At 39.3% G+C, this 27,793-nt stretch overlaps 2 protein-coding genes and 1 long non-coding RNA gene across 7 annotated transcripts in view; 1 reads left to right on the forward strand and 2 right to left on the reverse strand.

The window, feature by feature from the left end:
• Positions 1-25,181, forward strand: part of LOC6624464 (receptor-type guanylate cyclase Gyc76C) — a 50,437-nt gene extending 25,256 nt beyond the window's left edge. For 3 of the 4 annotated variants that reach the window (XM_032435274.2, XM_070208699.1, XM_070208700.1), the window contains exons 5-19: positions 17,322-17,544; positions 18,320-18,517; positions 18,676-18,741; positions 19,003-19,215; positions 19,515-19,669; positions 19,727-19,949; positions 20,019-20,190; positions 20,271-20,431; positions 20,541-20,831; positions 20,901-21,233; positions 21,303-21,468; positions 21,677-21,986; positions 22,050-22,278; positions 22,392-22,556; positions 22,623-25,181. In XM_032435274.2, coding sequence (XP_032291165.1) covers positions 17,380-17,544; positions 18,320-18,517; positions 18,676-18,741; positions 19,003-19,215; positions 19,515-19,669; positions 19,727-19,949; positions 20,019-20,190; positions 20,271-20,431; positions 20,541-20,831; positions 20,901-21,233; positions 21,303-21,468; positions 21,677-21,986; positions 22,050-22,278; positions 22,392-22,556; positions 22,623-24,512 — 4,737 coding nt within the window. In that variant the 5' untranslated portion in view covers positions 17,322-17,379 and the 3' untranslated portion in view covers positions 24,513-25,181. Of the gene's footprint in view, positions 1-17,321; positions 17,545-18,319; positions 18,518-18,675; positions 18,742-19,002; positions 19,216-19,514; positions 19,670-19,726; positions 19,950-20,018; positions 20,191-20,270; positions 20,436-20,540; positions 20,832-20,900; positions 21,234-21,302; positions 21,469-21,676; positions 21,987-22,049; positions 22,279-22,391; positions 22,557-22,622 lie in introns of those variants that run through there. The other variant, XM_032435275.2, reaches the window with a different exon arrangement.
• On the reverse strand, positions 7,543-8,927 carry LOC6624517 (uncharacterized). The gene is made up of 2 exons (XM_002048090.4): positions 8,719-8,927; positions 7,543-8,620 (listed from the first exon to the last, which is right to left on the reverse strand). Exon 2 carries the CDS (start codon positions 8,577-8,579, stop codon positions 7,782-7,784), a length of 798 nt encoding a protein of 265 aa, XP_002048126.1. The 5' UTR covers positions 8,580-8,620; positions 8,719-8,927; the 3' UTR covers positions 7,543-7,781.
• Positions 25,182-25,403: 222 nt separating the features above from the next.
• Positions 25,404-26,168, reverse strand: LOC138911162 (uncharacterized). Of its 2 annotated transcripts, none has more exons than XR_011416529.1 (2): positions 25,799-26,168; positions 25,404-25,718 (listed from the first exon to the last, which is right to left on the reverse strand). It is a non-coding gene; the product is annotated as an uncharacterized lncRNA (long non-coding RNA). The 2 variants fall into 2 exon arrangements; XR_011416530.1 differs by having other exon boundaries at positions 25,788-26,168.
• Between the last annotated feature and the right edge of the window lie 1,625 nt (positions 26,169-27,793).

The following is a 27,793-nucleotide window of genomic DNA, read 5'->3' on the forward strand; positions in this document are numbered from 1 at the left end:
ATTATTAACAAAAAAACCAAAAGAAAATAACAAAAACATTTCAAAAGTGAATTTTAAATCGGCTGATTTCATGCGATATACGAACTGAAACAAGGCGAAAAACCAACCGAACCACCCGGCGCGAGCGAACACGAGAACAACTCGTTGGATTGGATTTGCTTGGATTGGATTGGATTGGATTGAGTTGGGTTGGGTCGGGTGTGTGTTTGGGTTGCTCTTTGCATATCGCAGTGCCTTAATCTCCAGGCCCCGTTGGCTGTTTATTTCACAAAATGTTATTTTTAGCTGGATGTATTTTTAAATGGCCTTGGGCCACTACGCCACAGAGCTGGGCTGAATGAAGATCGGGGGGGGGGGCAAAAGTCGTGTGTTTTTATTAAGTCGATCATGTTAACTCGTTTCAGGCTTGTTGTTGCGGTAGATCTTGACAGCATGCTCTAGAAGGTTAAATGCCCAAAATGCAAGCTATTAGTAGAGCGCTCTAGGGCAAGAAGCAGCAAAAACGAAAATCACTTATAATTCGCAACCAGTTTATGGCACAATTGCATGCATTGCATATGGAAGCGTTTATTTTGTTGTCTGCTTCGGGGCGCTAACTTGGCTTTGGTTTGTTGGTCCTCTTAATATTTCAGTAAATTAACAAAATTGCTTAAAATTCTCAACAAGTGTAAGCGTACACATCAATGTTTACAAATTCGTTTAAAGCGCTATTTTATTCTGTAATTTAAATTGTGAATCGTTGTTGTAACTGAAACCTCATCTAATTTGCCTGAGCCCTTCGCTTTTGCAATGTTTTCTCTTTCATTTATGACGTCCAAAGCAGCCAACCAACCAGGCAACCAACCACCCAACCAACCACCCAACCAACCCACCTGCCAGTCTGGCCAAGATGCGAGGCAGCCAATGCGTCGCGCTGTTCGCGACTCTCGTCTATTTAATGTGCCAACTAGTGGTTGCCTTGGTTGCCTGCTGCTGCTGCTGTTGCTGTTGCTGCTGGCCACTTGGGCGACTGGGTGGCAGCCTGTTGTCCGTTGATGGGTTTTAACAAGTTCCCAGGCAGGTTGCTGCCTGTTTCCCAAGTCTCGTCTCTTGGTCTGGCTGCTGTTGCTGCTGCTGCCGTTGGCTGCCGTCGTTGGCTGCCGCACTGTCTGCCGTTGCACCCAAAGTGGTTAAACTGGTATTATGAATATTACTAATGCCAGCTAGAGTGCCTGGCAATACCTGCAAATATGCGCACATATCTTTTATATACCTATTAATAAACATACTCGTTTTATATTTTGCGCGCTCCACTTTATGCACTTACTATCAGACTAGCATACTATTAATATATATACATATAAGTATAATATATGAAAAATGCATTAAAATATTAAATTTCATCTGAAATTGAAAGATGATAAATATGAAAGTATAATAAGAAAATATATCTATCTTTCAAGTACGAAGTTTCTCAATAGAAATATTTATTTTCCTACATGAATTTGTTAAACTTTAAAGCTTGAAACCTTAAATTTAAATTTGTTGACCTTCGATTACTTCAAGCCAAGAATTTTGAGCTTTAAACCTTTTTGCCACAAGAATTTTTGCTCAAACTACAAAATCTTAACCTTGTCACGGTATTCTTAATATATTTCTCTACCTGTAGATTGTGTTTTAAGTCAAGTTTAGTTTGCGAACGACCTGACAACAGCATTCCAAGCCGTGGCAAAAGTAATTTTTAAAACTCGTGCTATGCGGCGTATACGTAACAAATAATTCTATTAGTCTTAATTCTTGTGTGTGTTTGTGTGTGTGTGCTTGTGTGTGCACACCTGAGTATTGTTTTTCCTTTTTATTGTTTATTGCTAGTGTCTGTTTAAGGTGTCATCATAAGCATGTTCTGAGCGGGGGTAGTTTATGAAGTGTGAAATTTCTTGGAACTGAAAATGTGAAAATGAGACAAAGGCTGAGAAAAATGATTTTAATTGCAAAGCCTGGCAACGGATTTATTTTTAGATATATAATCATGTTCGGAAAACGCCCTCGGTGATTATATAACAAATAAGGAAATAATAAGGAAAATTAACCAATTAAAACTGTGTGGCCCGAGCCGAATCAAGGTCTTGAACTATCCTTGCCACACATCCTGAAAACCCTAAACCCTGAGAACCCAAAACATTTTCAAAGTTTCTCTATTCAACCACAAAATATATATGACTCGGTTCTGGTTGTTTTTTCAGTAAGTATCTGTCATCTCCCGACAGCTAAATGTGGTGTTGGTCAAAGAATGATCAGGGTATCCTCTAGTGGGACATCCCGACTGGAGTATTCTTATTAAATCTATGGATTCAAAAATTAAATTTCTTTTCATCTTAGTTTGCCATCGATTTATCTCTTAGATAAAAATGTAATAGTAAGTTAAGTTTAAGCACTCGTTGTATGCTTTTAAAAATCCAAAGCAAGAATTTCTTTTGTGCACCGTTCGATAAATCTCACATATTTGCATTCTGTTTGTTGCATATCAACGGAATCTCTGGGCCAACAGCGGAAACGGTGTTTCCTGTTTGTTGTGCTGCAGTTGGACCACGAACCTTAACCCTTTCGTTGAACGCTGGAGCTTGTGGCCAACAGGCTGATGATTTTGCCTGCCCCGTTGGCCGATTGCGTTGCGGGCAGGGGAGGAGGGCAAGTGGTTGCCCTCGATGCGTATGCCGCTGGCTTTTGGCGGCCGTTGCACATGTGTTGCAAATTCAAGTATTTACCCATGGCATCTATTTTTAGAAAATCCAGTTTTTTGGCAACAACAACAACAACAACAACAACAACAATCAGACGCTGATGTTTTGCATGTTTTGGAGCAAAAGATTCGCAGATTTAAATACACTTTTCAAGAGGTTCACATATCTAAAAAATCATTTTGGTTTGACCTCAAAAGTTGTGGCGCCATTCAACTATTCAGTCCATCCGTCCATCCATCAGTCAGTCAGTCTGTCAATCTGTCAGTCTGTCAATCAGTTCAGCGCCCTTCACTTTCACACAGAAAGCTGCTGGGCGCCGTCTGATATGGCCAGATGCCAGTCTGTTTAACTGAATGAACCGCATGACTTGAATGACTCTCCGGTTGAGCCTTAGGCAGAGCCTCGGATGCAGTTGAAATGCCAAAACGTTGCATTGTCGTCATGTGCCTCCATTTACGGCGGCAAGCGAGCGAGCGGCGCCTGTCTCGGCCACATCACGATGTTGAAGTTGCAACTGTTGTTGGCGCTGCTGCAACTGTGCGGCAGGCTCCATCTTCTACATTGTCACTTGTTTGAAAGTGAAATTTTGTGCGTGTAGCACATCTGTTGACGTGCCCCTGTTGCCACTTGCCACTTGCCACTTGCCACATGCCAGTTGCTACACCCTGCTTCATGCGCGCCAATCTCTATCAGCCTTGGCATTGTGTTGCCCGGAATTATCTTCTTTTTTTTTCGCCTCAACAATTGAGGACTTGCGTTTGGAGTCGGGCAAGTGATGTAATAAATGGCAGCTGAAAAACGACAAGTAAAATTGTGGAAATTGTGTTCTGGATTCCAATTAAAATTGGTTAAAAAAAAAACAAAGCTTTTATTTAACAGTTACTCAAATATTTAAGGAATTTTCATGATCAAATTTATTTTAAATGCCCAAACAGAAAATTCCAAATATTTGCATTCACTTTTGTAAATATTTAAAATAAGAAACGAACCATGAACAAATTAAGGCAACTCGTGAAAACTTTGCATATTGTTTATAAATTTCATAAAAAATGTTCAAACATATATTGAAAAAAAACCAAAAAAAAAAAAGGTGCGTAAATATTTATGGTTGTTCAGAAAGATGCCAGAATAGAAACTGGAAATGCGGAAAGTTCAGGATTATAAAAACATTGAGAGACATAATAAATGGTTAAGCAAATTAAAGCAACTAATTTTAGTTGAAATTATGTTAATCAATGCAAAATACAGGTCTTTGCCAGAGTACTTGGAATATTACGTTTTAATTCATTTGCCATAACTTTTTCTTAAAATAACTTTCATTATTATATTTTATTAATTACTTTTCTATCAAACTACATTTTTATAAAAATGTTTATTATGTTAATGCGCGCTATTTACATTATTTTTTGTGTCTGCTTGAAGGAAGCCCGCCCCCCTAAATAAATTTCTTATGCATAACATTGAACCAAATTGAATTTGGTTGAACTTCATTTGCTATTTGCGACACTTCAGTAGGGGAAAAATGGAAAAATCGTATTGACTTGGACGGCTTCTCGTGCCGCTGTTAACAATATTCTAATCAAGTGATTGTGCAAATGGAGAACGGAGATTGGGCAAATGTGGATGTGGAATGGGTAGCATTTGTGGATGATGTGTTCGAAGCGGGGCCAATGGTCCAGCTGGCGGCGATTGCATCATGGCTAAGGACTGGTTCAGGGTCGTCGTGTTCAGGTTCAGGTTCAGGTTGTTTGTGTGCTGCTTCGTCTAGTGGACTAGGGCAAGACATTTGCAACAGTTGAACAGTTCGTTTGCCTTCTAATTTGATTTGAATGTTGTCAAGCTGGTCCACCAAGCATTCAGACATTATGCTAAGTCTGTAAGGCGCAAATGTTCCACGCACTTTCTCTGTCCTGTGCCGTTGTCATTTGCTGGGACTGGCAATCGACTCGTTTTACACTCATGTCAACGCCATTTGACATCCAGTCTGGCTTGTCTAGTTATTAGGAAAACTTCAATGCTTCAACTCTAAAGAGTTCCTAACTATCCTTCGGTGCTTGGGTTTCAATTAATAAATTGCTTGCAAATCACGCTCTAGAGTCCCATAAGCTCATCGAATAGTGGCGCAGCTGAAACATTAGCCAAATGACCTTCGAACCCTTTTTTTGTTATTTAGAGTGAAGCCCTTTTTTGCGTAGGCCTCGTGTATTGTTGACAATGTTTAATACTTAGCTGGTCGCTGGGCGTGGCTGTTTGTGGTGGGCGTAGACTTGTTGATGATTGATGGCATTGAACGAGCTGCTCCGTGAAGTCCTGTGCTGTTCGAGACACGCGTCTGTGGGCGTGTAAACAATATAAAACCCGGCAAAATGTTCAATCAGTTGCCATGCTAAAAGATATTTGAAGCGTGTAAAGCTCTTTGGATCGATGAAGGCCAATCGAAATTAAATTTTAGTTAACCATTAAAAACAAATAGTTGTGCGCATTGTAAAACATATATTCTAAGCACAACTGTTTTATTTACGTTTCTTAATATATCCGCAAATGTTACCGCGCATCAAACATATTTCTCTTATCATAAAAGTTCCCGTAAAAAATATTCGTCTGATAAAAAAATGCACGTAATTAAATTTACCCAGCAGAAATTCCGGCAAATAAATATTTTTCCGAAAAATTGTTAATTTAATATTGAAGAAAACGCAAAAACAAAAAAGAAAAGTATTAAAATGTTTGTGCGTGAAAAAAGCATATTCCTTTTTAATTTATTTTTCTTTTTGAAATATATTATTTAATTAAGTTTTCAAGTGCTGTGTAAGATTTAATTTAAAAAAATTATTGGCAGTCGCGAGCGTTTCATGTAATTGGTAGCTCAGCATATTTTATTTTTTATTTGTGAAGTCGATTGACAGCAAAATTGCAATTCAACTAATGTATACGACTGGCAAATACGCTTTTTATTCGGATTTCTCGATAAATGCACAAGTAGAATAAACTTTGAAATGAAATCAATTCTTTTATCGCTTATCGATAGCTGCAATAATCGATTGGCATTTTTCACTGAGTTAACGCGCGCCAAGTTTGAAGGCGGAAGTTGTGTTGTGATAAAATTATAAATATATTGCTTTATCTACTATAGGCCTTTAAAACAAACACAGCTACATACATATACATTATCATATATGTTGTCTAGCTACATATGTATGCATATTAATGGATATTCATATGTATGTACAGACAGATCAGACTGACAACCCGGCAGTCCGTTGAATTCGTCGTCGCCTCACGCAGGTTATTCGTATTCGTATTTTTATTTGCATTTATATTTGTACATAAGTGTGTGTGTGTGTGTGTGTGTGTGTGTGTGTGTGTACGTTTATGTGTGCGCGCGTTGCTCAGCTGCCCCGGTCGCCCCTCTCCGCTGGCTAGCTGCTAGCTCTTCGTGAGGTTTGTCATGTTTGTTTGTTTGTAAAAATATGTAATGTCGTGTTAGTTTATCCAATGGCGTGCCGTCGTGTCTATTTTTAGTGTACAAGCTTTATTTTTAGACTGGCGGCAGCAACAACTTTAACTTTAACTGCACAAAAGTACAAACAGAGAAAAAACCACACAATGCGGCGACCGCCTTATTGCATTTGCAACTTGTTGCGCCGCGAGAGAGCCAATGTAAGAGCACAAACATAGAGCGTGAGTGTGTGTGAGTGCGAGAGTGAAAGAACGTGTGGAAGGGGTGGACTGCAGTGCGAGAGAGTGGCCGCTGCACGTTGCGGCTACGTGATGTTTTTGTTGGTTTGGTTACACAACTTCCAGCTGCCTGCTCTCAATGTCTGCTCTGCTCTGCTCTGCTCAGTTCTGTCTGTCTGTCTCGTTTTGCTCTCTGTGTGCATTTGCATTTGCATTTGTATTTGTGTTTGCATTTGTATTTGTTTTTGTATTTGATTTCGTTAAACGTTTTATCACGTCGCTGTCGCTGTCGTCGTCGTCGTCGTCGTCGTCGTCGTCGTCGTCGTCGTCGTTACGTTTAAAGTTTACTTTTAGTTGCTTCGTTTCTTATGATTCTTGTTTTGCTCGATTTGTTTTTCTCATATTTTCTTTGAAATGTGAATTCTATTTATAGACCATTGGTCTTTTATTCGCCTCTCAGTTGGCGCACATTCCGCTCTCTGTTTACATTAAAAATATTTAAATTGTTGTCACGTACCAAGTTCTTAATAGGTTACGTTATGTGTTTATTTAACTCATTTTGATTAGCAGCCGAGAAAAGCACAATAAAAGACACGCTTAGTAAATGCGGTTGTTGTTGTTGTCGTCGTTGATGGTGGACAGCAGCAGCAAAGCTCCGTTACAAAATTCATTGGAACTCATTTACAAATTAAGATTTTCAACCCTTTCCCAATGGAGCTTTTCTCGTAAATTGCATACCAAAAGTTTGGCAAAACTTGCAAATATCTATTCTATATATAGAAGGGTAACTCATTTAAAAGATTAAAATTTAAATTGATATAGACACTTCCGGCTCTCTGATACTACATACATACATACATACATACATACATATATAAAACAATTCTCACTCGCTCGTTTCTCTTGTCTGCCTTGCCCCCCTTCTTGCTAATCTTAAACGTTTTATCTGCCCTGTTCGTTTTCTTCAGCCGCTCTCAGCACGCATTCGATTAGAATAAATATTTGTTAGAATTGTTTGATCTCATGAAAATCGCATAGAAACGCGATATTTTCGCAATTTGAGAAATTCAAGGCCTGAATTTAGAAACTCGTTGTCGGGCAGTTAACATGGTTAACATTTTCTTATCAGTCAAAAAAGTTAAAGTTAGGTTAGTATTTAAAATTTATTAATTTAAGCTTTGAATTTGGTTGTTTTTTTAATTTAAATTTTTTTCGAACCTATGACCTTCAACTTCAACTCTTATACCCAAGAATTCCAGCAAACTTGGCTAACTCTATCTCTAATGCATGTGTCTGGCTTGAATTTGTAGATTATATCATATATATTATACATATATATTGATATAAATATTTATGATATATATGAACTGTTGGCGGCAATGGTTAATGTGACTTTGTTGGCTTTTTAATCTCATTCGCAATTTTCTTGATGGCAGGCGGTATGCGCTTTGCCACGCCCGGCTGTGAGCTCAGGAACGAGATCTCAAAGAGGGCGGGTCGGCTAGAGTAGACATTGTGGAGCATACTGATGAACCAGAATAGCAAATCGTCCATGTTTGTTATCGTGCACTGGGCAAACACAGCGCCCGCATCCCGGCCGTGCTGGTGGGAGTCAAACAGGGCGACAATTGAGGCGCGAAAATCAAAGGTCATCATCACCGTTCGACTGTCCGCTATGATGGCGGCAAATAGATGCAATGGCATCTCGCGACCGCCGGAGCCGCCCGCTTGCTGGAACACCTGCAAGGTGATCTGAAAGATGCGAGATAGCTGCATGGCAACGTTGCGATTGTACATGGGATTACTGGGATCGGCCTCCATGTGCGTGTAAAACCACTCCTCCAGCCGAAAGTTCATCTTGTGCTGTGAACGAATCGCCGATATTGCGTCTGGTATATTAAGATTTAGATTGCGCGATAAAGGCGTATGAGCTGTTATAACATTGTGATAGACATTGTTGCCATCGTTCATTGCATTTCCAAATAGCTCCCAGCCACGGGACGGCAACTCGCCCACACGATGATAGAACCTCTCCGCCTTTGCCACCTTATCCGCCAGGATTAGCGATATCAGAGTGCACGAATTGGTGCCACTCTGCTGAAACTCTCCGAAACGTGACTGGCAAAAGTCGCGCGGAAACCACCAGATGTTCAGGTTGTCGATCTGCTCATGTATGGCCATCCTGGAGTGGGTTCGAGTGCGCTCGAAAGGATTCCTAATGTCTGATGGACAGAAATAATGCCATCATTGATGCAAGGTTGAAAGTGAGAATTGGTAGAAATGATTGCGATCGGATGGGACCGAGTAATTGAATCGTTACCGTGCGCTGGGCCCAGTCTTTCGTACTGCTGCTGTCACATAATTCATAAAAGTCACCTTCTTAACACTGCACTGCAAGAGCGAGCTTCCTAGTTTGTCCTTTTGCTTAGCTAAACATTGAATTTTGGGTGTCTTTTGCCGGAGGAGTGTTGAAACGAAAACGAAAAATTTTGATAAGAAAACAACAAAATAAAAGAATTTCTAACAAACAAAAAACATGATGTGTGCGACTGGACAGTAAACTGAATGAGAAACTGAGTCCAAAAATTATAACTAACTCCTTGAATTATAACAAAAAAAAAAAAAAATATATATATATATAGTGACATATCCATAGTCGCACCCACCCTTTAACATAACTTAGCACATAAGCATAAGCACAACTATAAACATTTCTAATATTGTAAACAAAGAGCCTGGTGATAACATCGACATTGGTCAAGATCAAACTGTCCCCCTTTGGTAGACATAAACAATTCACCCTAAATATCACGCCACTGTCAATGTTCCCATCAGAGTACTATCCCACGCATAATTGCTGACGCAGCTCAAACTTCACTCAATTTTGACTCAAACTCTCTCAAAGCGAAGTTTGCTAAGCGACCGCAACAGTTAGATAAATTAGTTCATATTCGGGAAGCAAATCTGAATGTACTCAACAAAAGTAGCCGTTAAGTGAAAATAATAAATTGAAATATATTTTTTTATAGTAACCTAACGTGTAAAACATAATTGGCGCAGCCGGTAGGATACGTCGGGAAAAATTAAAGATCGCTAAAGGATAATTAATTCCCAGATCTAACGCACAATCGCGACCGAAAGTGTTGTCGGAGTGTAATAAAAATTTTCTCGAATACGTATCCGCACAAGAACCTTCGGGTCATTAGTAGCTTAATAATATTGACCCTTTGGGCAATAAAGCTACTACAGTTAATAACGACTGGATTTGCATATCGTTTGATCCCTGCAATACGTTATTACTGAGTCTTTTTAAGACACACACACAAAAAAAAAAAACATTTAACCAATAATCCATCACAAACTTTAACCTAAAATAAAAGTGCAAAATCAAAGAACAATAAAGTTCAAACCTACAAACTCAAAACTATTCAAAAAAAGTGTATTACATCAAGATGACCATGGAATTATCAGAACAACACCTCAACCAGGCCCTTTCACAACTTAGACAGGTGCCAAGCTTTGACGGATCAACGGATCAACTAAACGCCTTCATTAAAAGGATAGATTACATCCTACACCTGTATCCAACCCGAGATGTTAGACAACATAGCATCTTATACGGAGCCATCGAATTGCAAGTCACAGGAGATGCTCAGAGAATATCACAAAGGACAGCAGCCAACACTTGGCAGGAGCTGAGAAACGCATTGATTGAAGAATACAAAGTGCAGACACCATTTGAAGAACTCCTTCGACGCTTATACAACACGAATTACCAAGGAAACGTCCGTAAGTTCATCGAGGAGCTCGAAAATAAATCTTTTGTTATATTAAATAAGTTAGCACTAGAAAATATACCTAGCAATACAACCCTTTATACAAATGCTATGAATAACACAATCAAAGATGTTATTACAAAAAAATTACCAGATAGGCTTTTCATGATGTTAGCCAGACACGACATTACGTCGACACAAAAACTAAAGCAAGTAGCTCAAAGAGAGGGATTATATGAAAATAGCGTTACTGAAAAACCTAAAAATAATAATGTTCAGGGAAATCCAAATAACAATCGTAGGAACATGGGAAATTATCAGCAAAATGCTAACCCAACCACCATTTCAAGTGGTTATTCCAACACGAATCAGAGTTATCACGCACAAAATAAACAGCATAATAAGTCCGAAGACAATCAGAAAGCTCACCACGAGTTCCAACAGAAATTAAGTCAAGGTAGATACCAAAATCCCTTAAACTACCAAAATCAGTCCCATTCACGCTTGAATGCACCAAACCCTCCGACTAAACGTCAAAGAGATAGTAACAGTGGGCAGATGAAAATGGATACATCCGAAAATTTTCATCAGCAAGCCTCGGAACAAACAGAACAAATCCATTCATAAAATTGATTATGAATGACGAAGTTCTAAAATGTGTCATCGACACAGGTTCAACCATAAATCTAATGAAAACAAACCGCTTAAATTTTCCAGTTTACAACGAAACATTAAAGGTTCACACCATAAATGGTGTTATTGAATTAAAACAAAGTATACGCTTAGGAGCAAGCAAAATTTGTCCGAGCAAACAAAAATTCTATATTCACGACTTCTCAGAGCATTATGATGTTCTGATTGGGAGAGAATACCTTGAGGCATGTCAAGCAAAAATAGACTATGCACAAGGATCCGTAACCTTAGGAGAATTTAACTTTTGTTTTAGATATAACGACGAAGAGGTCGAAGAGGACATGACCGCACAAGAGTGCCTTGATCCACCCTCAACAGAGGACAGACCATTTAACTTCGCTATTAATAATGAATTAATAGAAAACAATGAGTTTAGGCTAGAGCACCTAAACTCAGAAGAAAAAGAAAAAATAAAAAAAGTTTTACATGAATTTCGTGATATCCAGTACCATGAAGGTGACAATTTGACTTTCACTAGTACAATTAAACACAAAATTCTAACAAAACATGAGGACCCAATTTACAAGCGTCCATACAAATATCCTCAAATATACGATGAGGAAGTAAATAAACAAATAAGCGATATGATAAAACAAAATATCATACGTAAATCCAAATCCCCTTACTGCTCACCAGTAATAATCGTTCCAAAGAAAAACGATGCATCTGGAAAGCAAAAGTTCCGGTTAGTCATAGATTACCGCAATCTCAATGAACTAACTATTAATGATAAATACCCTATCCCGATCATGGATGAAATATTAGACAAACTTGGAAAATGTCAATATTTCACAACCATTGATCTAGCCAAAGGCTTCCACCAAATCCAAATGGATCCTGGTTCAATACCCAAGACCGCATTTTCGACTAAACATGGCCATTACGAGTACACTCGCATGCCATTTGGTCTTAAGAATGCACCTGCAACGTTCCAACGTTGTATGAACAATCTCTTAGAAGATTTAATTTTTAAAGATTGTCTGGTCTACTTAGACGACATTATTATTTTTTCCACTTCATTGGAGGAACACATTTTGTCGCTACAAAAGGTATTTAAGAAGCTTAGAGAAGCTAACTTAAAACTACAGTTGGATAAATGCGAGTTTATGAGAAAAGAAACTGAATTTCTCGGTCACATCATCACAACTGAGGGTATAAAACCAAATCCCAACAAGATACAAGCAATTGTCAAATTCCCAATTCCAAAAACCCCAAAAGAAATAAAATCATTTCTAGGATTATGTGGTTTCTATAGGAAATTTATACCAAATTTCGCTAATATAGTAAAACCATTAACACTTAAATTAAAAAAAGGAGCAAAAATCAATATAAAAGACAGAGACTACGAACTAGCGTTTGAAAAGCTAAAAGTACTCATAACATCCGACCCAATTTTAATATACCCTAACTTCGAAAAACCATTTTCATTAACTACAGACGCGAGTAATATGGCAATAGGGGCCGTCCTTTCGCAAGAGCATAAGCCTATATGCTATGCAAGTAGAACTCTCAACGAGCATGAGTTAAATTATTCAACGATTGAAAAAGAATTATTAGCAATCGTTTGGGCCACTAAATACTTTAGGTCCTATCTCTTTGGTCGACAATTTCAAATCCTTAGTGATCACAGACCACTCGTCTGGTTAAATAATATGAAAGAACCTAACATGAAATTACAAAGGTGGAAGATCAAGCTAAATGAGTTTGATTTCCAAATTAAATACGTCCCAGGAAAAGAAAATTATGTGGCAGATGCTCTGTCCAGAATTCAATTAAACGAAAACTTCTTAGGCGAAGATACAATTAGCACAAGAGCAACAATACATAGTGCTCAAGAAGACAACAGTAACCATTTACAAATCACAGAAAGACCACTTAATTATTATAATCGACAAATAGAATTTGAAAAAGGAACCGAGAACGAAACAAAAGTTACGAATTACTTTCACAAAACCAACATAAAAATTACGTACAAAGACATGACTAATACGCATGCCAAAGAATTAATAAAAGAATACTTATGCACAAAGAAAAGTGTGCTATACTTCCACAACGAAGCAGATTTTCCAATTTTTCAAGAAGCCTACTTAGAAATAATAAGTCCGAATAATTCAACAAAGGCAATGAAAACTAGTACAAAATTAATAGACCTTCAAACATACGCAGAATTCAAAGAATTAATATTAAAAAAGCACAAAGAATTATTACATCCAGGAATTGAAAAAACTATCAATTGGTTCAAAGAAACCCACTATTTCCCAGATTATCAAAATTTAATTCAAAATCTAATAAATGAATGTGAGATTTGCAACATCGCAAAAACAGAACACAGAGATACAAAATTAACTTTCGAAATAACTCCGGAAATCGCTAATATCCGAGAAAAATATGTAATGGATTTTTACATAGTAGGAGATAAACAATTTTTATCTTGCATTGATATCTATTCAAAATTTGCATCATTAATAGAAATAAAAAGTAGAGACTGGCTAGAAACCAAACGAGCTATATTACAAGTGTTCAACCAAATGGGTAAACCCATCGAAATAAAGGCAGACAAAGACTCAGCTTTTATGTGCACAGCTTTACAATTATGGCTAAAATCAGAAGCAGTAAATATTAATATAACCACTAGTAAAAATGGTATATCCGACGTAGAACGATTTCATAAGACAGTTAACGAAAAACTAAGAATCATTAACAGCGACTCAGACGTCGAAAATAAACTTACAAAATTTGAAACTATACTCTACACGTACAATCATAAAACAAAGCACAAAACGACTAACAGAACACCAGCGGACATATTCATATATGCAGGTACACCAGAGTATGACACTCAAGCTAATAAAGAAAAACTAATAAATAACCTCAACAAAAAACGAACAAATTATGAAATTGACACTAGATACAAACACTCACCGTTAGTTAAATCAAAGACGACAACCCCGTTCAAGAAAACAGGAGAACTAAGACAAATCGACGACAAACATTTTGAGGAAACTAACAGAGGCAGGAAAATAACACATTACAAAACCAAATTCAAAAAGAAAAAGAAGACTAATCAAAGCAAATATAACAATTACAGGTCAACAACAGACAGCGATCAAAACATACAAGCACCAGCTTAAATTAATTATTATAATATTACTATCAATAACTGTAAACCATATAAATGCACAGAGTATTGAAATTAATCCTATCAAAGCCCATAACGGATATCTCATATTTAAAACAGGAACCTTAGACATTCCGACAGATTACGAATTCCACTGTTTAACGGTTAATATAACTAAAACCGAAGAAACTTTTAACAATTTAATTGAACAAAGTAAAGAATTCAATAACCTTATACAAATCGAATACCTAGTAGAAAAATTAAACAGAGAAATAAACGGCTTAAAAATAGCCAAACGCAGCAAAAGAGGTTTAGTTAACATAGTAGGAACAGCATATAAATACTTATTTGGAACATTAGATCAAGAAGACAAAGCAGAAATTGAACAAAAAATAAGCAACTTAGCAGAAAACAGCGTCCAGGTTAACGAATTAAACTACATAATAGAAGCTATAAACAAAGGAATAGAAATCATGAACGAACTAGATCAAGAGAAACAAAAAGGAAAGAAATTAGATATCCTTATATTTAACTTACAACACTTTACAGAATATATAGAAGACATTGAGATGGGAATGCAGCTCACAAGATTAGGAATTTTTAACCCAAAATTACTAAAACATGACTATTTGTTGCATGTTAATTCTGAGAAATTGTTGAATACAAAAACTTCCACTTGGTTTAAATCAGATACAAACGAAATACTGATAATATCCCATATTCCTCGAGAAATAATAAAAAGCCCGGTATTCGAAATAATTCCATACCCGGATGAAAATAATAATATTTTGACAGAAATAGCTCATGAAAAATATTTTACCCAAGATAAAAAAGTTTATAGCAAAGAAACAAAAAAATTAATTAATAATGAATGTTTAACAGGAATTTTAAACCAAATAACATCAGAATGTAGTTATACTAAAATTTTGCAAAATTTTCAAATCAACTACATAGAACCAAATATAATTTTAACTTGGAATTTACCAAAAACTATATTAAACCATAATTGTATAAATAACGAAATAACAATAGAAGGAAACAATATAATAAAAATCTTTAATTGTTCATTGCAAATTAATGAAATTTCAATTTCAAACAATATGTTAGATTATACTCAAAGCATTTACGTAAGCAATGATGTTATAAAATTAGAACCACTTTCGTTTGTACAAACGAAACAAATTATAAATGCACATACAAAATTTAACAATGTATTCCAGATAATTACAATAACCATATTTGTAATCATATTAATAAGTTTAACACTGTATTTGACATATAAGTTCAAAAGCATACCTAAGAAATTAATTATAAAATATAAAAAACCCAAAGTAGAAGAAACACCTACAATAATAGGAGATATACCAATTCTAAAAGAAGAAAATGTTACACTATATCCAAACTTAAACACCTGAGGACAGGCACTTTTCTAATGGTTGGGGGAGTGACATATCCATAGTCGCACCCACCCTTTAACATAACTTAGCACATAAGCATAAGCACAACTATAAACATTTCTAATATTGTAAACAAAGAGCCTGGTGATAACATCGACATTGGTCAAGATCAAACTGTCCCCCTTTGGTAGACATAAACAATTCACCCTAAATATCACGCCACTGTCAATGTTCCCATCAGAGTACTATCCCACGCATAATTGCTGACGCAGCTCAAACTTCACTCAATTTTGACTCAAACTCTCTCAAAGCGAAGTTTGCTAAGCGACCGCAACAGTTAGATAAATTAGTTCATATTCGGGAAGCAAATCTGAATGTACTCAACAAAAGTAGCCGTTAAGTGAAAATAATAAATTGAAATATATTTTTTTATAGTAACCTAACGTGTAAAACATAATTATATATATAAATTTTTGTTCAATTTTGTTTTGAATTTTTAACTGATGAGAGGTTTTTCCCAGAGCTCCCTTTCCCCCTGTGATTATCCCGATAAAAGTGAGCAAAGCTTGCAGAAAGTCACCCAACAAATACAAAATGTGTGTATAAAGCCTCGTTCTGGGGCAAACATCAAGATCATCTGCTTAATTTAACGCTTAAAAATCTAGAAATCTACATTTCCTAGAGAAGAATTTATCTTTTGCACCTAGACTCATGTCAGATGCCTCCATAGCTCGAGCCACATTGCGTATACGTATTTTTTGTGTCGTTTAATTGGAAGAATTCTCTCATCTTTCTGTTTCTCATCTTTCACTACATTTTAATCTCTTAACTCTTAACTCTTATACGTATATTTCAAAATCTTTATTCAAAGAATTTTTCCATCTTTGAATTTTCGTAAATATATTTTAAACTATAATCTACTTTTTCTTTAGCCTTTTTAATTTATTCTTTAAATTTGCTTTAATTCTTGAATCCGTACAAAATTATGAATTACGCTTGAATTTAACCCGATTAACACAAGTTAAGGGGCAGCAACTGGTTGAGGGATAATGCCACAAACAGAATTATATAATGTGGAAATCAGCCCATGCATAATTAATGCAACAGCCAGAACGAGCACCAGATTGCGGCGCGTGCCTCTCGTGTGTGTGGCTCTATAGTCAGGGGGGGAATGGGGGAGTGGTGGGCGGTAAGTTTAAAAATCCTGCCGGAGAAGCACACAAATAGCCATATATTGAACAATACAAAATAGCCGCAAGCATATGCAGCTGGGAAAATCTTTTTGTCCGACAAGTGCCTGAGGAAAAGGAAAAGGAAAAAAAAACGAGGAGAGATGCGGGCGACAGGATATGAAAGGAATTTAACTTGACATTCCATGTCTCTGTGTTTGTGTGTATAACTTTTGGCATTTTCCACTCAACTAGCCGGACAAACTATCCAGAATTGCACTATATTCGAACTGCCAGCCCTTCCATAGAATTTCATTACTTTCCTTTTTGTAATTGTGTGTGTGGGTGTGATAGAGAGAGAGAGAGAGGGAGCTAGACATTGGCAAACATGTATTTTAATAATACCCTGGAATAAAGCATAAAAGTAAACTAAATACACTTCGATTAGTTAAAGCTTTCCCGAGCAAAAGGTGCTTTTCATAAGTCGTGTTTATCTAGTTCCAAGAAAAAGGTCGACCTACTTATGGACTTCTTTAAATACAGGTATTTCTTTTTTTTCCATACTTGTTTTAAATTTCTTTAATCAATTTGTCGCGTAAGTCTATTTAAGCAGTCACTTAACTGTGCACGAGCATTACGCAGTCGGCTATACCCGACTAGATGAATTTAGCATGTTATGGCTACATTTTTTTTGTATCACATTCAATTGAAACTTCAACCAGCAGCCACTCGCTTTACTGACTTGATCCTTTTTGATTGTATCCTTGCAGCGTGTAAATCTGTTAGCACCCATAGGCGTCGCGCTGAACGGCCCCGGCCTAAGGGGCCATGACGCGTTGGCCCTTCAATTTACTACTATTGCTCTCGGTGGCAGTACGCGACTGTAGCAATCATACCATCCTCACAGTTGGCTATCTAACGGCCCTCACTGGCGAGCTCAAGGACCGCCAGGGTTTGGCCATATCCGGTGCGCTGACAATGGCACTGGATGAGGTAAGCTATCCTAAGTAGCCATAATCATTATGTTGCGATGGAAGAGTATAACTAGTACATAGCTGGATAGCCAAGCACCAGGGACAACAAAGCTAAGTTTAGCCAGCTTGCATCTTGATAATGTCAAGTCAGTGTCAAATGTCAAGCTAATATCTTGAGTGTCCTTCTCTGTACTTGGCTTCTCTTTCAACATAATGATTAGTAACAAATAAAGATTATAATATATATAATATATAATAAGTGTCTATTATAAATTTAAAAGTATCTTAATTAAAACAAATTACCGGTGCCTGCGCTAACTGATGTAAATATATTTGTGTCTGTGGTTCGTTTATAACAAAAAAAGGATTTTTAATTAACGCCCTTCTCTGCGATTCTCGTGAATTCAAGAACACCATGCGGAGTCCCATGTTTCTATTATAATTTTTTTTTTTCGAAAAAAGTGGTATGTGTTTATGTTGCATTGTATTGTTCTCTTGCCGCTGCGCAGCCAATTAAAAAGAAATCATATATTTAATTTCCGCTTTACTCTGCGATTCTCATGAATTCATGAAGGACTTTCAGGCTTTCATACTTTAATTATAAGCATTTTGTTTTAGTCTAATATACTTCAGTATTGTGCATGTGCGCATGTTGACATGTTGACATGTATGCATGTATTTTTTGTGCATCTATACATGCACATGTTTGTAATGTATATGCATGGATAATATGATAAGAAATATACGCATTTGTTTGGTTAACATTTTTAATTTTATTATTTTTTTGTTAACAGATCAACAGAGATCCAAATCTGCTGCCGAATGTAACGTTAGCGCTGCGCTGGAATGATACCAAGGGTGATACGGTGCTGGCTACCAAGGCCATCACTGAGATGATATGCGATGGTATTGCGACCATATTTGGTCCGGAGGGGCCCTGCTATGTGGAAGCTATTGTCTCGCAGAGTCGCAACATTCCAATGATATCCTATGTATGTGCATATATAGAGTATGCGAGTGCTAAACAACAGCATTTCTTACTTGCAATTCTCCACATGTTTGCTTGTATCAAATTAAATGCATTTCTTTACCTCTTTCTCTCTGTCTCTTGCTGTGTCTCTTCACGTCCGTCCCACGAACTTTCAAATAGAAATGTGCAGAGAACCGTGCATCCTCGATACCAACATTTGCACGCACCGAGCCGCCCGACACGCAGGTGAGTGGGAGTTGATGATGGGCGGGCATGGACAGTGGTTGGTAAGGGGTGACGTGTGAGGGGGGGGGCAAAAGCAACAGATTGTTTGTCTGCCAGTTGATGCCTTGACGCCGCTGACATTGAGCCGCACAGTATACATATAATATGTGGCCTTGACAGCTCACAAATCATATATCACACATATATGTGTGCGTAGAGGGAAGTCCGCACAATGCAATGGAATTTTATAACATTGATGGTATTCCCCTTGCATATTTACAGGTCGTTAAGTCGGTGATTGCATTGTTGCGCTATTACGCCTGGAACAAGTTCTCCATACTCTACGAGGAGGTATGGGGCACCGTTGCCGATCTCCTAAAGGACCAGGCATCCAAGCGCAACATGACCATCAATCATAAGCAATCGTTTATCGACGATCGCGCCAAATGCTGTGAGCAAATGATGACCTGTTGCCGCTCCGGCTATTGGTATCAGGTGAGTGGTAATTATGGAAAACATCAACTTATTTAACTTCCTTAATATATAGCCCTATTTAAGTAAATCTTATGATTTGTTGATCTAAAATAGAAGAGAGAGAAAGTGCACAAGTCATTGCTGAAACAGAAAGATCCTTCGTTTTGATTTACGAGATGGATGCATTTTGTGAATAATAAAATATAGGAACAAATATAAAAGAAACAACAAATATAAAACAATTTTTTTTCAATTAAAATATAATATCTTCTATATATAACGGTATAATAATTTATATTAACAATTTGCTTCTTCCACAGGTTGTGCAAAACACGATGAATCGCACACGGATCTATGTGTTTCTCGGTTCGGCGAACAGTTTGATTGATTTCATGAGCTCCATGGAGACGGCCGGTCTATTTGCGCGCGGCGAGTATATGGTCATTTTCGTGGACATGATGGTCTACTCGGAACGGTAAGTTGTCTATATGCCTGCTGGGATCTGTCTAATTGTATACTCTAACGTTCACAGTGAGGCACAAAAGTATCTGCGCAAGGTGGATCAAATCAATCGGATGACCAACTGCAAGAGCACCGAGAACTTTAATCAATTGGCGCGCAGCTTGCTCGTTGTGGCATCAACGCCGCCCACCAAGGGCTATGAGAAGTTTACGGAGCAGGTGCGCAACTACAGTTCGATGCCGCCCTTTAATTTTACAGTGCCACAGCTCTTCTCGCAAAGCAAATTTAGCAAGGTGAGCCACGAGAATATAATGCTCAGTGATTCGAGCAAACCAATTGACACAAATGTTCCCCGATTTCAGTTCATTTCGATCTATGCGGCCTATCTGTATGATTCCGTAAAGCTGTACGCCTGGGCGCTGGACAAAATGCTGCGCATGGAGGAGCGTGTGCTCACCGATGAGGTCATCTCTGAGGTGGCCAGCAATGGAACGCGTGTCATAGATACAATCATCAAAAACCGTACTTATATGAGTGAGTGTTCAATTGGCTTTTAAGCAACAAACGATTGTATCTAACATATATTTAAATTTATTTTGGTATTACCAAACTAGGTGTCACCGGTTCCACAATCAAAATCGATCAGTATGGCGATTCGGAGGGCAACTTCTCGGTGCTGGCGTACAAGCCGCATAAATGGAACATATCCGAGAATATCCGTTGCAATTATCATATGGTGCCCGTGGCGTATTTCCATCAAGGCGAAGAACTTCCAGTGAGTGAGTCGTCTTCTCTTTTTTAGTTTGCATTACTTTGAGTTTGCTCAAGACCCAACAGACAAACTGAGAATCTCACAATTGAATTGCTCAATCAATTGATTGCAGGAATATAAACTGATAAATGGCTCGATCGATTGGCCCTCCGGCGGCGAGAAGCCCACCGATGAGCCCATGTGCGGATTTGCCAATGAGCTATGCAAAAAGGATGATACCCATTACACATCCACTGTGGCCGCGGTCGTCCTGGGCGTCTTACTATTCTGCTCCGGGGTGGTCACCATGAGCATCTATCGCAAATGGAAGATCGAGCTGGAAATCGAGGGTTTGCTGTGGAAGATTGACATTTGTGAAATCAAGGACTATTCCGGCAATGAAATTGTCTCATCGCCCAGCAAAGTAAGCGAAATAAAACACCGAAAAATCTAATAGATATTACTAACTGCAGATTGCTTGCTCTTTTGCCAGGTCAGCCTGATGAGCGCCCAAAGTTTTGGCTCCCGTTGGTCCCATCAGTTCGTTACCTCGACCGCGCGTCTGCGCGGCGCCGTTGTGCGCATCAAGGAGTTAAAGTTTCCACGCAAACGCGACATCTCGCGCGAGATCATGAAGGAGATGCGTCTGCTGCGCGAGCTGCGTCACGACAACATCAATAGCTTCATTGGCGCCTGTGTGGAGCCCACACGCATACTGCTAGTCACGGATTACTGCGCCAAGGGCAGCCTGTACGATATCATTGAGAACGAGGACATTAAATTGGATGATTTGTTTATAGCCTCACTCATAAATGACCTCATCAAGGTGCGTGTTCCTGAATTTATAATTGTAATGCACAGCTTATTTGCTTTCGCTACTTTGTTTTACTTGCAGGGCATGGTGTACATACACAGTTCACAGCTGATCTATCATGGCAATCTCAAATCCTCGAATTGTGTGGTCACCTCACGCTGGATGCTGCAAGTCACAGACTTTGGTCTGCACGAGCTGCGTCAGTGCGCCGAAAGCGAGTCCATTGGCGAGCATCAGCATTATAGAAGTTAGTATTAACTTTTGATTCCCTTGCTAAAATATAGAGTTCTAATGGGACTTGAAACTGCAAAAGGATTTCACAAGAATAAGATCCAAAAAGCATTAAATTATATGATATTTGATTTAATATAATTAAATACCATATATCTTTTGATTATAATTATGTTATTATTATTATTATTATGGTTAAACATTTTCTTCTGCTTGAATTCCAGATCAACTTTGGCGCGCCCCGGAGCTTTTGCGCAATCACCATATGCACGGCAGTCAGAAGGGGGATATTTATGCGTTTGCCATCATAATGTACGAAATATTTAGTCGTAAGGGTCCGTTTGGACAAACCAACTTTGAACCAAAGCAAATTGTGGACTTAGTCAAGCAGCAGCCACTTAAAGGGGCAGAGCCGTTTCGGCCGGAGGTCGAGTCTATTATTGAGGCTGAGTCCTGTCCGGATTATGTGCTGGCCTGCATTAAGGACTGCTGGGCTGAGAATCCCGAAGATCGACCCGAGTTCAGTGCCATACGGTGAGTTGAAACTTGACAATTTCTAAGAGAGAGTAAGTAATTATGCTTTATTTGCATTCACAGCAATCGGTTGAAGAAGATGAGAGGTGGTAAAACCAAAAACATCATGGATCAGATGATGGAAATGATGGAGAAGTATGCCAATAACTTGGAGGACATTGTCACAGAGCGCACGCGTTTGCTGTGCGAGGAGAAAATGAAAACGGAGGATTTGCTACATCGCATGCTGCCCCAATCGGTGGCAGAGAAACTAACCATGGGCCAGGGTGTTGAACCCGTCTCCTATGATTTGGTAGGCCTAAACATAAACAAATAGAAGTTCGATAGCTCTCCTCCTGCCGACACTCTGGTTGTGTATAAACTGCAAATGCATTAATGCTTTGTCCGTGTCCATCTATCTTTCAGGTGACGATCTACTTTAGCGACATTGTGGGCTTCACAGCACTCTCCGCAGAGAGCACACCGTTGCAGGTGGTAAACTTTTTGAATGATCTCTACACGGTGTTCGATCGCATCATACGTGGCTATGATGTGTACAAGGTGGAGACCATAGGCGATGCCTACATGGTGGTAAGTGTTTCGATCAATCTCCATGGCGAATGTAGCATATGATCTCATGATTGTCGCGCTCTGCAGGTCTCTGGTCTGCCCATTAAGAACGGCGATCGGCATGCGGGTGAAATAGCGTCCATGGCACTGGATTTGCTGCATGCGGTCAAACAGCATCGCATTGCCCATAGACCCAACGAGACGCTGAAGCTACGCATTGGTATGCATACGGGTCCAGTCGTTGCAGGCGTCGTCGGTCTCACGATGCCACGGTATTGCCTCTTTGGGGATACGGTAAACACCGCCTCGCGCATGGAAAGCAACGGTGAGGCGCTTAAGATTCACATATCCAACAAGTGCAAACTGGCGCTAGATAAACTGGGCGGCTATATCACCGAGAAACGCGGCCTGGTCAGTATGAAGGGCAAGGGCGAGGTGGTCACCTGGTGGCTAACGGGCGCCAATGAGAAGGCCATACAAAAGAAGCCCGTGGATATGACGGATATGCCGCCGCCGCTGTTCAGTCGGCCGCGTAAAAGTCCCAAACTGAATCCGGACTCGAGACAGCCCAGTTTGCTGGCCATGCACAATTGCGGTACCGGATCGCGGCGCCAGAGCAGCGTGCCACGTCCGGCGGATGGAGAGTCCACGTACAGCCTGCAGGGCTCCGTTTATCAGGTGGCGCGTGAATCGCCGCGACTAACAGCGAGAAGAGAGCGGGAACGCGAACGGGAGCGAGAGCGAGATCGTGAACGACCCGCGCTGAATGGCCTGGGCGGCCATTTCGTTGGCGGCGCACTGCTGGAGTCCGCGCAGGCTTCGCTCAGCACGCTGAATCATTCCGATACAAATGAAACGAACTGTGATAGTAACGAAGCCACCATTCTCGATGGCGAACTGGAGTTAAACGGCGGCATCTGCGGCGGCGCTGCTGCCACTGCTGCTGCTGCTGCTGCTGCTGCTGCAGCTGGGCTGGTGCGCCAGCCAAATGCGCTGCACAAGCCGCTGGCCATGGTGCGGCCACATCGCATCATTAGTGCGGCACAGCTGCTGCCCCTGGATCAGGCCATTCCGGCATCTGCGGTTGCGGAGATGCTGCTGCGCGAGTCACGCTCGCTGGATCCGATGCCGCTGCAGCACCTGCGTAAGCGGCACGAACGCGGCAAGCTGCCACCCTCGAAGCTTTCCAAGAACAATTCACGTTCCCTGGACACGGGCGTCTCGCTGATTAGCGGCAATCCCAACGGCGAAACGGCCGCCGAGGAGGATGAAACGGATGATCTGTCGGCCAATCCGGTGGATGCCAATGACGGCTACGACGATGAGCTGGGCCTGCTCATGCGTCACGACAACGGGCAGCTGCCCATGCTGCGTTACTCGAGCAGCTTTGCCAATGCCCAGCCGAGCATTGTGCCCGCCGGCGCCAGCAGCAGGCGGCGCAGCAGCAACGTCTCCTCGAGCAGTTGTGCCAAGCACTTGAACAACAATTGCAACGGTGGCATGAACATTGAGGAGGATCTACACTCGCCGCTGCTGCAGCGCCAGGCCTCGCTCACAGCGCCGCCCGAGGAGCTGATGGCACACTCAAAGCGCTGGCACTCACTCGAGCACATGGAGCCGGGCGTCACCGGGCATGGCAACAGCGTCAGCTATGCTGCGGACATTGAACGCCGACACGATCAAGCCCATGATGGCGGTGGCGGGAGCGTAGGCGTTGGCGGCGTCAGCGGTGGCGGCTTGGATATGCATTCAGCTGCCAATCAGCGTGGCACACGCGGTGGCGGCAGCAGCAGCAGCAAAGTTGGCAACTGGGTGGTCAACTTTTTCAAGGGCAACGGCATGCGCAGCGTCGGCGCCAGCGGCGATTCCACACTGCGGCGCGTGGGCATCCTGCCCAGCAGTGTGCAGGGTGTGCGCAGCGGCTTTACCGACATGACAGCAGCGTCCACGGCACGAGATCGTGAGAGTATTGTATAGTTTGGCTGAGCGTTAGAACGAATGAAACGTCTAAAGGGGGGGAATGTTACTCAGGAACAGTGCGAGCAGGAAACGAATGTCTAAGGTATAAATAACATACATACATACACATCATTTATATAGATCTGTTTTGGCTTATATATGTATATTTGTTGTACGTTGATTGTCGTTTGTGTTTAAAGCTCTATATGCCTATAGATGTACGTATATACGCAGATACACATGCATACACATATATACATATGCATACACGCATGTACGCATGTAAGTATGTATGCATGTGTATCGAAAACAATTACTAAATGCATATACATATTAGAGTAGCCATTAAATAACAAATATAAAAAGAACCGTCTAGTCACAAGGTCTTCAGACTAGTTATTGATTTATAATAATAATGATAATAATAAATATTATAATACTTATATGCATACCTATTGAAGCATAAAGCGCGCACACACACACACACACACAGCCCATACCAGAAAAATCAAAATTTAATTCTCCAACTTGCGCAGCTAAAAAAAAAAAAAATTACCAACAATTTAAGCATAACTGAAATTAGTTATTTATATTTGCACAAGTAAAAAACAAAAAAACAATTAACAATATATATCTAAATATATAAAAGAAATGAAAATGTGTTTTTGCTAGTATGTAAATTAAGTGCGTGTGATTGTACGTAATTCTTAAGTCTAAACTATATACAATATTTAAATACACATATATATTATATAAATGTATATATGTGTGTGTTGATGCAAATATTGCATATATTGTTATATACTTATATACAAATATATATGTCTATGTATGTATGTGCATAATTTTATTAGCTATTTTAATTGATAATAAAAGAAATTGTGAGCAGAATTGCAGAACGCAGTGATCTGTTTTCTAGCTGTATCTATGTATATTTTTAAAAATATATAAAATTTGTTAAATTTGCCATATATAAATATAAACAAAACAAAAAAGCAACAAACAAACAAAATACCACAGCAATCATTTGAAAATGGATTCCCGGAATGTTTGACAAGCAACCGGATCCCAAATGCATGCCATTATCCAGATAAATGCAATCGGTACTCCTTCCAATTATATATCTTGCTAAGCTCGTAGAATTTGGCTGTCTTCACGCAGTAAATGGGCCACATTTTCATTAAATATTTCACTTTAATTTATTTTCGCAATATTGAAGTCTTCCTAGTTTAATTTCGAAATAAAACAAAAAAAAAAAATGTTATATTATATTATTAAAGACTACAAGCTTACTTAGTACAAACTATAATTTAAGCATTGTTGAAAAAGCCTCAACAAGTAAGCATCTTCTGTGGTATATTGTCCAAATTCCAAATTGCGATGCATCCAAACCGTAAACTAGTTTCGGAAAGTTCCAAATCAAAGTCGGAGCTCGGTACAGTGTCCAGGCTATTGACCAAAATCGGGAAAACTGATAGCAAATCACTCGCTTGGCCAATAGCCCGGCCAAATGGATCCAATGCACGACTCGTACACAAACAGACGTCAAACCAGTTTCTAAAAGTACCCTTGGCGGAGTTTTCGATACCTGTACAAAAGTTGCCCAAGAAAAAGAGAAATTATGAGATACAACGAAACAAAGGCGAATTTTTTCATATACTAATGAACAATAAAAACCTGGGTCAAGCGATTGATACAAGAAATACGAGAGCAACTATAACTATGAATGATTTAGATAATGTGTATTTAAAATATACAGAGCCCCGAGTGAAGCCACCAGCCAGAAAAAGCACACCAAATGGACAACTCATTAACCCACTACTGCTGAGTCCACACAGGTCTTCTTATGCAGCGAGGCATGTTGTGTCCCTCAAGAAACCTAAGCCAATGTTCACTTTCGGGCCCGACGATCCGGTTGATGAAGTGTCTAGAACTCCTGCATTAAGTATAATTGAAGTTTACAAGCTTCCAATGGTACCAAAAACCGAAAGGAAAAATTCAATCCCATATGTAGCCTTGAGCACCTCCATTGAGACAATGCTAAATGAAATAAGCGTTCCCAAGGCGAAGGACAAAAAGGATCATGCAAATACAATGGCAGAATCGAAAAAGGAAAAGCTACATCACTCAGAAGGCAAAACCCTTAAGAAAAATCATTTAATTAAAAAAAATGAAAGTAAATATGACTCTGGAAAGGTAAGGAAAAACCAGCGTGTAAGTGAAGGAAGAGATAAGAAATATGCAGTTAGTGAAGCCTCTAAGCAGCAAAATCCTGAAGAAGAAGAGGAAGAAGAATATACCTCTAATAAAAGGATTGTGAAGCGAAAAAGTCATCTTAGTCAGACGAATACATTCAATGCGATCAATGCGAAGAAGAACCGCCGTCGAAATAAAGATGCCGAAAAGACATTTAAAGATGGCAAAGCTAAGAAAATACGCGACAAAACAAAAGATCAACATAAAAAAATGACAACAGACAGAGGTGAAAGTCTGCATCCTCCAAGTAGAATATCAATGGAAGACAATATAAATGAAAGACGTTTCTCCAGTAATGGATCAGTCATGTCATCAGATGAAGGGGAAGAGCTTCTAACGAAAAGCATTGATGCGAAAAAGAGTAAAAGACAGAAAAAAAAGTTATTAGTAGACTGGGCTAAGGAGAGCATCATTTCGGATGCGAAACCGACTTATAGGAAGAGCAAAAAGTTATTAGACAGGGCTAAGGATAGCATCATTTCGGCAGATTTTCGGGATATGGCAAAACGCCACAAAAGGATTGAATTCAGACGTTCCAGACTACAGGATGTATTCGATTACTTTAAACGACATTACAAAAAGAAAAGAAAAAAGCATTTGAAAAAAAATACTTTATATGAAACATCTCTCATTAAAGAATCAATTGCAGCTGTGCTGGACTCACCCAAAAAACACAGCATGGCGGGATATGGCGGGATAAACGCATCTATTTTAAAACGAATACAACGGGATCGCATCAAATTGAAAAACTTTCAAAATAGTCTTAGGATGAACAAATCGAAAATCAATTACGTGCCACCTCCGAAAAGTCAGGAGAGAGGAGCCTCAGACAGTCGACAAACTACATTGGAGGATGTTCGATCAAAACGGCGTCAGGCAAATGAAAGAGTGAAGAGAGTCCAGAAACCTAACGTAGAGCAGACTCTCACTTCAGAGTCTATAAGTGATTACCATTACAGATATAACAAAATCAAGCAGTATATAGAAAGCGAAATGGATCTGCCCAATATTGAAAATATAAGCATTGATGATATTGATTTGAA

Source organism: Drosophila virilis, chromosome 3 (assembly GCF_030788295.1).
Source record: "Drosophila virilis strain 15010-1051.87 chromosome 3, Dvir_AGI_RSII-ME, whole genome shotgun sequence".
In the NCBI taxonomy this organism is placed as follows: Eukaryota; Metazoa; Arthropoda; class Insecta; order Diptera; family Drosophilidae; genus Drosophila; species Drosophila virilis.

Coding starts and splice junctions, on each gene's coding strand:
- LOC6624517 (XM_002048090.4), bottom strand. CDS start 8,579: ATGGCCATACATGAGCAGATCGACAACCTGAACATCTGGTGGTTTCCG.